This window comes from Microcaecilia unicolor, chromosome 13 (assembly GCF_901765095.1).
Source record: "Microcaecilia unicolor chromosome 13, aMicUni1.1, whole genome shotgun sequence".
Taxonomy (NCBI): Eukaryota; Metazoa; Chordata; class Amphibia; order Gymnophiona; family Siphonopidae; genus Microcaecilia; species Microcaecilia unicolor.
The window spans coordinates 31,124,370-31,137,633 of record NC_044043.1 but is presented as its reverse complement, the minus strand read 5'-3'; the positions used below and the strand labels follow the sequence as shown (position 1 = coordinate 31,137,633).

The window sequence follows — 13,264 nt, the reverse complement described above, 5'->3', positions numbered from 1 at the left end:
AGTCTCAGATCCGGCAGCTCCGAGCTCAGAGGGCGCCGTCGGCGCGGGAGTATCTTCGGGTGCTGGGTCTGATGGCGGCATCAATAGAGGTGGTACCCTGGGCCAGGGCCCACATGAGACCGTTACAGGTAGCGTTGTTGTCTCGCTGGTCTCCTCAGTTTCAGAGTTTGGAGGAGAGGCTCTCACTGCCGGAGGTGGCTCGGTGCAGTCTTCGCTGGTGGCTCCACTCTCCGAATCTAGCGAAGGGCATGCCGTTGGACACTCCAGATTGGGTGGTGCTGACCACGGATGCGAGTCTGTCAGGATGGGGGGCGCATTGTCTGGGTCAGGTGGCCCAAGGGCGTTGGACTTTGGAGGAGGCGAGTTGGTCCATCAATCGCCTGGAGACGCGAGCTATTCGGTTGGCTCTTCGGGCCTTTCAGAGTCTTCTGGACGGCAAGGCAGTCAGGGTTCTTTCAGACAATGCCACGGCCGTCGCTTATGTAAATCGACAGGGGGGAACAAAGAGTCACGGGTTAGCGGTAGAGGCGACGGAGTTGCTGTCATGGGCAGAAGTTCATCTGCAGAGTCTGTCAGCGGGACACGTGGCAGGGGTGGACAACGTGAGTGCAGATTATCTGAGCAGGCATACGTTGGATCCCGGAGAGTGGGCTCTCCATCCCTCCGTGTTCGAGCAGATAGTGTTGCAGTGGGGTCGGCCAGTGTTGGATCTTATGGCGTCGGCCGCCAATGCGTAGGTCTCTCGGTTCTTCAGTCGTCGAAGGGATGCTCGAGCCGAGGGCATCGACGCGTTGGTGCTTCCGTGGCCACCTCAGCAGCTGCTCTACGTGTTCCCGCCGTGGCCGCTGGTGGGCCGCGTGGTACAGCGGATCGGTCGTCACTCGGGGTTAGTGGTTCTGATAGCGCCCAATTGGCCCCGGCGTCCGTGGTACGGAGATCTGATGCGGTTACTGGTGCAGGATCCGATTCCCTTGGGGCCTCGGGTGCGACTGGTTCAGGGGCCGATAGAGATGGCAGATCCCTCTCCGTTCTTGCTTACGGCTTGGCTCTTGAGAGGCACCGGTTGAGAAAGAAAGGGTTTTCGCCCAGAGTGGTTGATACGATGTTGCGGTCTCGCAAGAGGTCTACGTCTTTGGCGTATGTGCGAGTGTGGCGCACCTTCGAGAATTGGTGTCAAGAGCGGGCTTATGTCCCTTTGCGTGCTTCGGTGGTGGAAGTTTTGGATTTTCTGCAGGATGGCTTGGAGAGGGGACTGTCGCTCTCTTCCCAGAAAGTGCAGGTCTCTGCCTTGTCTTGTTTTAGAGGTAAGATTCGGGGAGTTTCCTTGGCGGCTTCTCCTGATGTGGGGCGGTTCCTGAAGGCAGTGAAGTTGATTCGGCCGCCTCGTCGTCCGTTGGTTCCGCCTTGGGATTTAAATTTGGTTCTGGAGGCGTTGGTGGCACCTCCGTTTGAACCCGTGGCATCCATTACATGTAAGGATCTTACTTTGAAGGCGGTTTTTCTGGTGGCCATTTCGTCGGCGCGTAGGATTTCAGAGCTCCAGGCTCTGTCTTGCAGGGAGCCTTTTCTGTCATTTGCTAAGGAGAAAGTGACTTTACGGACGGTTCCTTCCTTTGTGCCTAAGGTGGTGTCGGCTTTTCATGTCAACCAGGTGATTTCCTTGCCTGTGTTGGGGGATCGCGCTGGGGATCTTACGCAACGTCGACTGGCTAAGTTGAATGTACGGCGCGTTTTACGGTCTTATTTGCGCAGAACGCAGGATTTTCGAGCATCGGATAGGTTGTTTGTGTTGTTTGGAGGTCCCAAAAAAGGGGCAGCAGCTTCCAAGGCTACTCTGGCTAGGTGGTTGAAGGAGACCATTGCGTCGGCGTACTTGTTGAAACGCCGTGCCGTGCCCTCGGTGCTTAAGGCTCATTCTACTCGGGGGGTAGCTGCTTCTTGGGCGGAAAGTAGTTTTATTCCTCCGCAGGATATTTGTAAGGCAGCGGCGTGGTCTTCCATCCATTCCTTTGTGAAGCATTACAGACTTGATGTTCAGGCAAAAGAGGATGCTCGGTTTGGAGCGGCTGTGTTGTCTTCTGCTTTTCGAGGGTCCCACCCTTAAGTTTCTACTGCTTTGGTACTTCCCAAGCGTCTTGACCGGTCTGGAGGGTTGAAGAGGAAGGTGAAATTAGGCCTTACCTGCTAATTTTCTTTCCTCTAGACCCTCCAGACCGGTCAAGAGCCCGCCCTGTGTATTAGAAGTGATTTTGAGCCGTGTTCTGCTATGACTATTCTTTCAAGTTTAGTGTGGTCGGAGAGAATTTCTTTGACTCTAAAACAGTACAGAGCGGGACGTTTGGACGTTCCGTCTGTAGAGGCACACTGTTGGTGTTTGACTATTGGTTTTCCAGGTACAGGGGTTTTGTTTATCGTTTTCAGGTTTTTTGGTTTTCTGCTTTGCTAAGCGGATACTGACGACAGGTGGCTAGGCACAGGTTATATGTACATAGTTTGAAGTTAGTGTTCTCAGTCTCCCTCTGCTGGTAGGCGAGCATAACCCAAGCGTCTTGACCGGTCTGGAGGGTCTAGAGGAAAGAAAATTAGCAGGTAAGGCCTAATTTCACCTTGGTCAAGCCCCATCATATATGAATAATTTTGTTGAATTACCCCCTTGTAATTCTGTTTCGTCATCTAGAGAATATCTTGTTTATTTCCCTATCTGTAAGAATGTGATATATAAACAATTCACTCTGCTAATTTCTTCTATCAAGGCACCAAAATTTGGAATTCTCTTCCTAAATCAAGTTTACAAATGATTACCTAACATTTAGAAGTCTTCTAAAACACATTTCTTCAGTCTGGCCTTTCTGAATACATGAAACAGAGGACTTTCATGCTTGTGACTTGTAGTGTTGTTTTATGACACTTTTCCCTTCAATGCATTTCCTTTGTTTGGCCAGCAGGTGGTTTACATCTGTAGCAGAGATCTGTTTTCCTTTTTGCTTACCTTCCACAAAGATAGAAGAAAACCCATGAGAGGAGAGTAACCTTCAAAAGCCCTTAGTGTCGGTGCTCTGGGCCCTGAAGCCTAAGATCTAGCCAGAATGTGCTAGAATTTCTCTAATTCGACAAAAATGGCCTTATGTAGCGTGGCTGTTTTTTTTTACTTATGTTGTTGGTGGAAAAAGCCTCTGAATTCCCGGTTCAGAACATATTGTAATCTGTTTTGTCGGGATGGAATCTTCATCGGCTAAAAAACCTCCATCAATATCATGTGAAAATATAACTTATGATTCACAAAATGACTGTCAAACGATATCTAACACTTATCTTAGTGTCATAATGTTACAGTATGGTTACACTCCTTTCTACTCCCTCCGATGGGGTCCCGTTTTGCCGTTCTAGGCTTTATCAAGGAAATGACCTCGTACTGCAATGTATGGTCTGTGAATCGAAAAAGAAATCGGCCTCTAGAATATAAAAATGCCACTCTCCCATACATACTGTCTCCGATTTACACTTGTTGCTATGTAGTACTTACTTTTTTGTTTTGTGCGGTTTCTCTTTGTAAACAAATTGTGACTGAAAATGGCGTCTTAAATACTGACGCCCATTAGTTTCTTTTTGCGTGACTATTGGTTAACAAATTTAAAGAGAAATCACACTAAAAACATTAGTTTTCATTTTAAGGGGACCGCTTCACAGAAAGCCCATTGTATTGTGGTGTTTAAACCATTTGGTTCCAGAGATTTCAATCTGAAGATTCACCGTTCTGCTTGGAGGCGGCGTTTGGCTCTGTTGCCTCCTCTTTTATTTTCTTTTACTTGGTCAATCACGAAACAATGAAATTGTGCAAAATCGTGTTTCGCAATATTACAATAAGCTACTCTAAGTAGGAGTGTGGAGAGCGAGGACCTGTGCACCGAGACCCTGTTCAAATCCTATGAACAGTTACTTTCCTGAATTCCCCAGGTACTACTTAGGTAGTAAGGCAGTGTTTAGTTAGTTTTAATGTTTGATTCCTATTTTACTTGCTACTGTTTGCTGTTCACATCTTTTTACTATTCACTGTTCTACCCTTATGATGATAAACCTAATAGTGTGTTAGCTCTGTTGTCCTGAACTGAATAGAATCTTGGTTTGTATTCTGTCTGTGGGTGTTTCTAGGAACTGTGGGACCCCCCTGGGATTCTGGCCCCAGTTTCCTTAGAAACCACCCTTGAATAACTTATGGGTAGGAGATTAGCCCAGAGGCAAGTGGAACCCAGTGCAGTGGGTGGAGGGTGTGCCAGTGTAGGAGCATGTGTGCAGGTGCGTGTGGACCTGAGCAGTGCTAGGACACAACTCTAGGTGTCCATAGGGTTAAACCCAGGTGGGTTCTAGGGGTAGTGCTTAGGCGTTACATAACAGTGTGTATGTCCCCTGGTTGGCCGTAGAGAAATAGGGGTTCTCAATGAACAGCAAAGGAATGTACCTACACTCTCCTACCCTCCTATCCCTCATAGCATGCTCAGCATAAGCCTAAAGGTTCCTCTTGAGTTGGGAGGAGAGCTCTGGAACACTGGATCCATCCAAGGACATCACTATATTCCCCTGCTTTACCTGTGGAGAACTCCCATTACAGGTAAGCATTTCCCCATCAAGAAGCTGAATGGAACACAACCAAGTAGAAGTATATTTCATATTCTCAAGTGGTTAGAGGTGCAAAGGTTCCAGCAACGAAGAGTTGTTTAGAACTAATTTAAATTACACCACTATCTAGTAAGCCTTTAACCTAAGGAGAGTGAAAAAATGGAAAGCCATTTGTTTTCCATTCATACTTGCCATGGCATTCCTCTGAAATGCTTTTGTAATATGCATGAATGTGTACTTGAGCAAGCTTAGGAAAATAAATTAACACTACACAAGTACATAAGAAAAGTCATGCTGTGCCACACCAATGTCCATGAGGTACATCCATAGATGCCTTAAAAAGTAGATTCTCATAACTCATTTCCAGGCATAAATTGGTGGCTCTCCCAAGTCTACCTAACTAATAAGTTAAAGACTTTCCTTCTAGGAAATTGCCAAACCTCTTTTAGATTTCCCTGTGTTTGTTGCTTTGACCACATTCTCCAGAAAAAGATTTCACAATTTTGTGCTGCATGGAAAAAAAAACCTCTTGTTTTCAGTCTGCTGATCATTAGTTTCATGGTGTATTCTCTTTGTGTTTGAAAGGTTTAAATAACCATTCTCTATTTAATTCACCCCCCCCCCCCCCCCCCACACACACACACACACACTCATGATTTGATATATTCTGTGATACCCCCTTTTGAGGTTTTTTTTGTTTTGTTTTCTCCAAGCTGAATAACCTTAATCTTGTTTGGCCTTTCTTCATAAGGAAGATGTTCATCTTTGTCACCCTTCACTGAAGCATTTCTAGTTCTAAGTGCTTTTTGAAATGGCGTAACCAGAACAGCAAATTGTGCTCAGTGTGCTGTCACACCAGGAGCTTATACAGAGGCACAATGATGATCTCTTTTTTTAGTCTTCATTTCTTTTTCAATAGTGTCTACCATTCTGTTTAGTAGTTGCCACCCCCGGAATGAAAATTTGGGCTACAAAAAGACTGAAAGGCTTTCTATAAATATTAAGCCGCTTTGATTTGTGTATATTAAGAACACTGAATCAGAGTGGTTACAGAGAGTTTAGGATTAAATTAGAACAACCTCACAAGTGAAAGTGATGTCTTTGTTCTGACAAGTTTTTAGAATGTTTAACATTGCATGTATATTTTTCAGGTGAACCAATGGTGGCAGCAGATGCTGGAATCTGGGATAACTACAGTGTTAAAAAACAGCTCCTGCACTCTTGGTAAAATTATTACTAATACAGTCTGATATGTGTACATTTCCATGTTTATTTGGTTGTACAAGACTAAGAGCAAGTTTCCTGTGCATCTTCCATGAGACATAATGCCTTTCTAACCTAGCATCAAACTCTATCCTTAACATCTCTCCCTTTTCCTTAATATGCTTTAAATTACAGCTAGCAAAGCGTTTTAAAACTAAGGAAGGCAGAGAAAATGAAGCTATGGGAGCGGCAGGATGGTTGTGATTTGTTCATGTAGCCAGTTTGCTGCAACTGACCTGGTTAAACATTTTCTTTTTCAGTACGGTGATCGCTAGCAATATTCTCTTGGTTGATGAGATCATGAGAGCTGGGATGTCCTCTCTCAAAGGCTGAACAGAATTTGCCGTTAAGGCTATTAAGAGGAATTCCACGAAATAACTCCCCACTATAACAATATTAACTCCAGCTCACCATTAATTAAGAGAGCATAACAAAGAACTTTCTATTCACTGTTACAGTAAATCCAGTCACTCAAATGTAAAACCTTGGACTTATTCATATGGAATAAATTAAAAATTCTACAGTAAGTTTTGTTCTGTTTTGTTTGGCAATGAAATGCACCATTTAGCCCTTCGGTCTTTACATCCAGTAGACTGTGTATGCATTGGGTACAGTGTTATTTTCAGTTACTTTCTGTAGTAGGAAATATTTCACAATCTCTAAGCACAACTAACATTAGGTGAGACATGAGTAGAAGGAAGCAATGACATTCAAATCATAAACAATAGTCCAGGTGAAATCTCAAAATTCTGTAGGCTTCTTCCAAAAGGATTTAGGTAGAATTGATGTGATCGGAGAAATACCACCAAAATGGTGTGGATGTCAGTATTAGAAGCTTTAGTAGATAAGACAGTTTCAGAACAATGGATCATAATATGAGATTCCGACAGAGAAGACTCAGGAGCAGTGGTAAAGGTGGTTTTGGGGTGGGGTTGCACATCCCAGGATGCATGAAGGAAGAAAAAAAAACAGTAACAGAGCAGCCTTAGTTCACTGCTTATCAGTTGTTTTGTGGCTGTGACCCCATGATTGTTGCAGCCAAATAAAATTGTGTGACCCCCCCCCCCCCCCAGGCATAATGATGCTTAAAGGGAAAGCCCACCAGGTCACGATCCCAACCATGGATTTTGGGATGCCATATGAGATCTCGACCCAGTCTGGAAAGCTCTGCCTTTGAAAAATGTGGAGAGGAGTGGAAGAATTAATTAGCTAGGTTTGACTTAGGAATGTGAGTTTATGTAACAACTAGGGATCCAAGTGAAAATAGAGGGAAGAAGGATGCTGGCTTCTCTCTCACTTTCTCCTGTATAGAGTAGTGTTAAGTGCATAAGTGGCGCCTAACTTAAGGCAATGGCAATTAAGCCTGCTGAAAACAAGTATAAATGTCGGCGCCTAAGGAGTTTATTCTGTGCATAAATTCTGAGAACACCCCTGGCCATGCCCCTTTGAATTTACATGCTATAGGATTTACTCATGGAGTGTTATAGAATACAATTGGCATGTAAATCTCAAGGCCAATTAGCGCCAATAATTGGTTGTTAGCCAATTATTGGCACCGATTGGCTCATTAATCAAGTTGTATGTGCAAATCGGCAGTGCATGCAACTTCAGTTGCCATATATAGAATTCCCCAGAAAGTGCAGCCTAACAAATGCATCTTTCAATTGTAAGCACACCTTTTTCATGGATGGATGTCAACTTATAAGATGTTAACCATAGAGATCTGTGCTAAAAGCTATAATCCTGTAGAATAAGTTTATAATACAGCTGGATGCAAATCTAGGCACCCTTGGTCAGTCTGTATCTTTTAGCAAATCCTTAAGGAGGCATAATCTCTGCATGGTATGAAAGTATACATCTTTCTGCAACTTAATACAAAAACATTGTGATTTAATTTGAAAGATCTGTTAACCAGCAAACAATGAATATGGCAGATGCTTGTAATACCTTGGTTGGCATAACTAACAGCTTCCAGCTGTCTCCTGTAGCTGGCTGTTTCTGTTCTTGCTTTGGATTCCTCCCACTCCTAACTCAGAAATATTCTTGGTTCTTCTTGTATGCACTACATGTTTGAGATGTTCCCACAGATTTTCAGTAATAGGAGACTTCCCTCTTTAACTATTTTATGTTTTCAAGGTATGTTTGGAGCTGGTCTCTTGATGAAATACATAAAGCTCTTCAGCTTCAATTTCTTACAAGTATGGTACATTAGTTTCTAAGATATTTTGTTAAAATTATTCTTCCTGCACAATATTTCCGAGGCCACCGGCTGCTGCACTGCCCCAAAGCATAATACATTTTTCCCCTTTGTGTAATAGCTGGAAAGGTGTTCTTCAAATGTCACCCTTTTGTTTTGTTTTTTTTTGGGGGGGGGGGAGAGGGGGTCTCCAAATGTATCTAAAAATTGCCATGATGGATCAGGCCCAAGATCTATCTGACCCAGCATCCTATTTCCAGTAGTGGTCAATCCAGGTCGCAGTTACCTAGCAGGATCCCAAAATGTAGCTCCAGGTTTGCCTGAAAGGTTTATGGGCTTAAGGAATTTGTCCAGATCTTTTTTTTTTTTTTTTTTTTTTAAACCCAGCAAAGCTGTTTTTACCACATCCTTCAGAGACAAGTTCCAAAGCTTAACTATGCTGAGTGTACGTCTTAGTAACTTCATTGCTTATCCCCTAGTCATTGTACTTTTACAGAAGTACGCATTTACCTTTTCCACTTCGGATTTTTTAGACCTCTGTCTTCCCTCGTCTCTTCAGACTGAAGAATCCCAATCTCCTTAGCCTTTCCTCATATGAGAGTTGCATTCCATAGCGTCCCTCTAGACCGGCACAAATGGGTTATGCACTCCGACCAGCAGATGGAGACTGAGAACAAACTGAGCTTCAAGTGAGCCTATAAGTGGGCTGTGCAGACCTCAGGAAACTAGTCTGTTCTCAGTCTTGGCAGATGGAGGTGTGGTAAGCCTGTGTAGTTGGTTACTCGTGGGCCCTGGGATTTTTTCTTTGTCTTGAGTTTTCTTCTTGGGGCTACTGGGTAAGAGAAGACACTTTATTTAAATTACGAAAAGAGGGGGGAATGAAAACGCCAGAGGTAGTTTTGGGTTTTGCTTCCCTCTTGTCTGCCTGCTGGATAGGGGTTGAGGCCTGCAGGGGTCTCTTTCACCCTGGGGGTGTTAAACCTGGGTAGTCGGGTCCTCCCCCCCCCCCCAAAATACACACACTTGGACCCTGCTGCTGCGGGTACCTTTGGTTTGTGAACCTCAACTGTCTGGCTCTGTCTTCAGGCAGACCAGCAGTTTGGAGTGTGTGGAGTCTGCCTTGCTGCTACTTTCTGGTCTGACTGTTAAAGAAAGGAAACAAGTGTCACCAGAGCTTTACCGTGGGGAAGCCGTATGTTTAAACAAAAGGGGGGGGGGGGTAGCAGACTTTTTATTCTCTCTCTCTCCCCCCCCCCCCCCCCCCCCGGGCGGTTGTTTCCTGCTGCCCTGACGCTTCTCCGGGGAGCCGCAGAATTCCTGTGGGTTTTTTTTCTTTCTTGGTGGCGGTCTCAGCGCAGTTTACCAGCACTGGGGGGTGGATGTGGCAGGGCATTGTGGCCTCTATGCAGCTCCGGAGCACACTGAGTTGGGATGTGGGGAGTCCAGGCAGGTGGCTGCACTGACTCCAGTGTGGTTTCAGCAGGACCGTTCTGTTCAGGCAGTTGGCCCCATTTTCAGTGGGAACCACCGCCATTTAGGCGTCTGGCGTTGATCTCCCTCAGATGGTGGATCCCTTGCTTAAGGGGGTTTGCATATCCTGCTCTTTCCCCATGCATCAGGACATTCAGGATGTCATCCAGGCGCAATGGGCTTCTCCCGACGCCCGCTTTCGGGTTGCAAAGTCCATGGTTCACCTTTATCCCATTCCGGAGCAGGAACAGACGTCCTTACCATCCCCCCCACAGTGGATGCTGTAGTCTCAGCAGTCACAGAGAAGACGACGGTGCCTGTGGATGGTGGCTCCGCCCTTAGGATCCCCCAGGATCGTCAACTGGAAGCGCTGCTTAAGCAGAGTTTTGATGTGGCTGCCTTGTTCAGGTGGCTGTTTGTTGGGGTTTGGTAGCCCGGGCCTGTTTCATTGGGCTGAGCACATTTTGGACAGAGTCAAATGATTGGTCCTTAGTGGATCAGGAGGCCACCAAATTGGAGAAGGGCACCTCCTTGTAGGATGCCTTGTATGATCTACTCTGTGCGTCCTCTAAGTCTATGGCTCTTGGTGTAGCAGCCTGACGGTCGTCGTGGCACAGGGGCTGGTCAGCGGATGCAGCGTCCAAGTCTAAATTGAGTAAGGTTCCCTTCCAAGGCTCCCTCTTGTTTGGCGAGGATCTGGATAACGTGGTCAGAAGTCTAGGGGATACTAAGGTTCTTCGGCTTCCGGAGAATAGACCTCGTCTGGTGAGCAGAGGCACATATGGGAAATCTAGGTTTAGGGAGGCTTGTCGCTATAGGCTAGTAGAGGAGGTGGTTCTCAGCGTAGCAGTTTCTGAGAGTGCAATCTTTTCAGGGGGCTGCTGGGTGGGGGGGATTCTGGACCTTTGGCAGCTGTCAGAACCCTTCTTTTTGGAGGCCCATTCTACTCTGGCTTTGGTGGCTTCGTGGGCGGAGCTTTCATTGGTTTCTCCGATGGAAATTTGTAAGACTGCAGCCTAGTCTTCTCTTCATTCCTTTACGTGCCACTATCGCCTCGATGTGTTTGCTCGCCAGGGTGCTGACAACAGGGCTCCGAGGGTCCCACCCATGATGGTTGCTGCTCTGGTACTTCCCATCTGTGCCAGTCTAAAAGGACGCTGTGGAAGGAGCATTCAGATCTTACCTAATTGGCTTTTCTTTAGTCCCTCTAGACCACCACGGAGCCCTCCCAGCAGATGGTAGTTTCGTCATTTGGGGGGGGAGGTTGTAGCTTGTGCTCTCATGAAGTGTTTTGTTGGTTCTTTTTCGGGACTCTACAAAAAAAAGAAAAAATACAGATGGGAGTGTTGGGATTCAGCCCCATACCAGCCTTCTTGCAGGTAGTCGGAGCTAATTTAGCCTGTTCCTCCTATTTGGTTCTGCTGCTGCTCTAGAGGAACTAAAGGAAAGCCAATTAGCAGGTAACATCTAATTGCTCCTTTTGTCATACTTCTCTGAAAGATTAGCTTTAGCTGAACAGGTTTTTATTTCATCTGTCCAGTGCATTCTGTTACTTTCAGGTTTATGAAGGGTTTTTTGTAAGCTTTAGATGAGGACTTTAGTGACGAGGTTGTAGAAAAGGTACTGTAGACAGCTACCCTCATTTATAGTGATCAGTTGTGTTTTTTTGCAGATCTGATGTGTTCTGGGGGTGGATCTATCCGATTTTTCTTCAAAATAGTTTCATGTAACTTCTATTTCTTAACAAAAATTGACAGTTGAAATTGCTAGTTGGTAGGATTTAAAGATGGTGTATGTATAGCCTCTCCCCCCCCCCACACACACACACACACTTGTTAAGCATGAATTTTTGTTGAATGCTCAGATAATTGCTTAGAGGAGCCCACTGAAAGTAGACAGAACAATTATCACCTGAGGGGTCAGATCAGTATTAGCTAAACAATTTCTACAGTTGAACAATGTGAAGGCCTAAGGAGTAAATTTTAATGGGTTTTAAATGTTTAAAAAAAAATAAAAGGTAGTAATGAATCAACTGCCTATTCACTTTTGCATATGCCCTAATCAATTTTATTTTCAGTCTGTTAAAATACTAAATTTGAATGCAAATTTCTGAAATGTTTAACTCTACAATGTAGCAGCAGTTTTGTTCACTTTATTGATTCATTGAAATACAGCTGTCTGTCAGGTACTTTGACTAAACTTTGTCTTGTTCATCTCTACTTTCGAGACATAAAAAGTAAAGAATTTCCATGCACTTCTATGATCCAGGACCAAGAGTTTGGTTTTAATTAACAATACTCCTATAGCCCAGAAGTTAACAATAACAAAGTCCACCTGGTGTGCGCAGGTTTGTCTTAGCTGAGCAATCTCAAGTTGGTGCTGTAAGGTCTCTCTGCTTAGGTCTCCAGCACCATCAAGCGTAATGATACGCCATTACTGGTCAGATAGTCCGGTCCGATACACTTGAGAGCTGTATTTAAGCTTGAGAATCCACAGCACTGCCTACAAAAAAGAAATCTAAAGTACTTGAAACTACAAAGCAGTGGTGCCTCCCAACCCCCACCCCCCCCCCCCCCCCCCCCCAAAAAAAAAAAAAAAATCTAGAGGCAGTCACTCTCTTGGTCAGGCAGCAATGACTCAAGCATTAATAATTACAAGCGACAGGCACTCAAAAATTATACATATTACTTTGTCATTTATCCTTGGATGTAGAAGGAAATTTTGTCTGTTGCGGCATATTTCCTGTATGCCAATCCTTATGTTTCCATTGCCAGTACAAAATACCTAAACTGTTCACGATAAAATTTTTCCTATAATATTTTCTAAGTCCAATGTCTCCAGGGAAGTGGTTGATAACAATATGTTTCCATTTTTTAGACTCTCCACCAAATCATTCATTGCTGTCCATCGCCTATTCACTCTGCGCTCCCTTTGCCGATAGATTTTGATTTTCTTGTGGGCAATCTCTAATTTCCTTTCCAATTCACAGATCCTGCGTTTTGCTGCAGATGGGCTTGGTAGGCAATAATTATGGTCCTTGCAGGTGCTTTGTTTATGAAGAGTATTTGTAGAGAGATCTGCAATAGGCAGAGGTTCTACATCAGTGACATCAAGCTTCTGTGGAAGTGAAATCTGTAGAGGTGGGAGGAAAAAAGGGGGCATATACCTTATTTTAAGATACTCCTGGTTTTCTTTAAAGCTGTCCTGTGATAAATATAACTTTTGTACACATGAGAGCACGGGTCTACGGTTTTAACTGCTCAGATAAATCACTTTAAAGCACACACTATCAATACAATTAAGCATTAGTACGTAAGACCCCTGTTGGCCAACAGAAACAAGACTTGAAGTTATGCTGGCCCTCCTTTCCTTTATCAGCCTTCATGCATGGAGCTTTCAAGGCATAAAGACCACTGCTCTGAAATGCCCCACACCAATAAAGTTTGAGGGTAAAATGTATGTTAGCTCGTGTGCTGTTTTATAAAGCAAACTTAGCTTCATTAGAAAATGCAGTCTTTTGTTCCCAAATATCAATGCAGCTTTTAAGATACTAGTGAAACAATAGGAGGCAGGGCTCTGCAAATGCAAAGATATAGAGCAGACCGCACAAAGAGCAGAAGGGTAATGCACAGTTTATTGATGCAGAGACTTACTATTTCTAATGGGTTTTATTTTGAATCTGAAGCATCTATTTTGTTTTCTAACGTTTTTATTTCAATC

The 13,264-nt window shown here is 44.5% G+C and overlaps 2 protein-coding genes across 2 annotated transcripts in view; one reads left to right on the top strand and one right to left on the bottom strand.

The window, feature by feature from the left end:
- Positions 1-6,404, top strand: part of CCT6A (chaperonin containing TCP1 subunit 6A) — a 103,819-nt gene extending 97,415 nt beyond the window's left edge. The window contains exons 13-14 of the mRNA XM_030222360.1: positions 5,766-5,838; positions 6,138-6,404. Coding sequence (XP_030078220.1) covers positions 5,766-5,838; positions 6,138-6,210 — 146 coding nt within the window. The 3' untranslated portion in view covers positions 6,211-6,404. The remainder of the gene's footprint in view (positions 1-5,765; positions 5,839-6,137) is intronic.
- Positions 6,405-12,108: 5,704 nt separating this feature from the next.
- The window catches only part of THAP2 (THAP domain containing 2), a 31,054-nt gene continuing 29,898 nt past the window's right edge, over positions 12,109-13,264 (bottom strand). Inside the window, exon 3 of the mRNA XM_030186192.1 lies at positions 12,109-12,676. Coding sequence (XP_030042052.1) covers positions 12,338-12,676 — 339 coding nt within the window. The 3' untranslated portion in view covers positions 12,109-12,337. The remainder of the gene's footprint in view (positions 12,677-13,264) is intronic.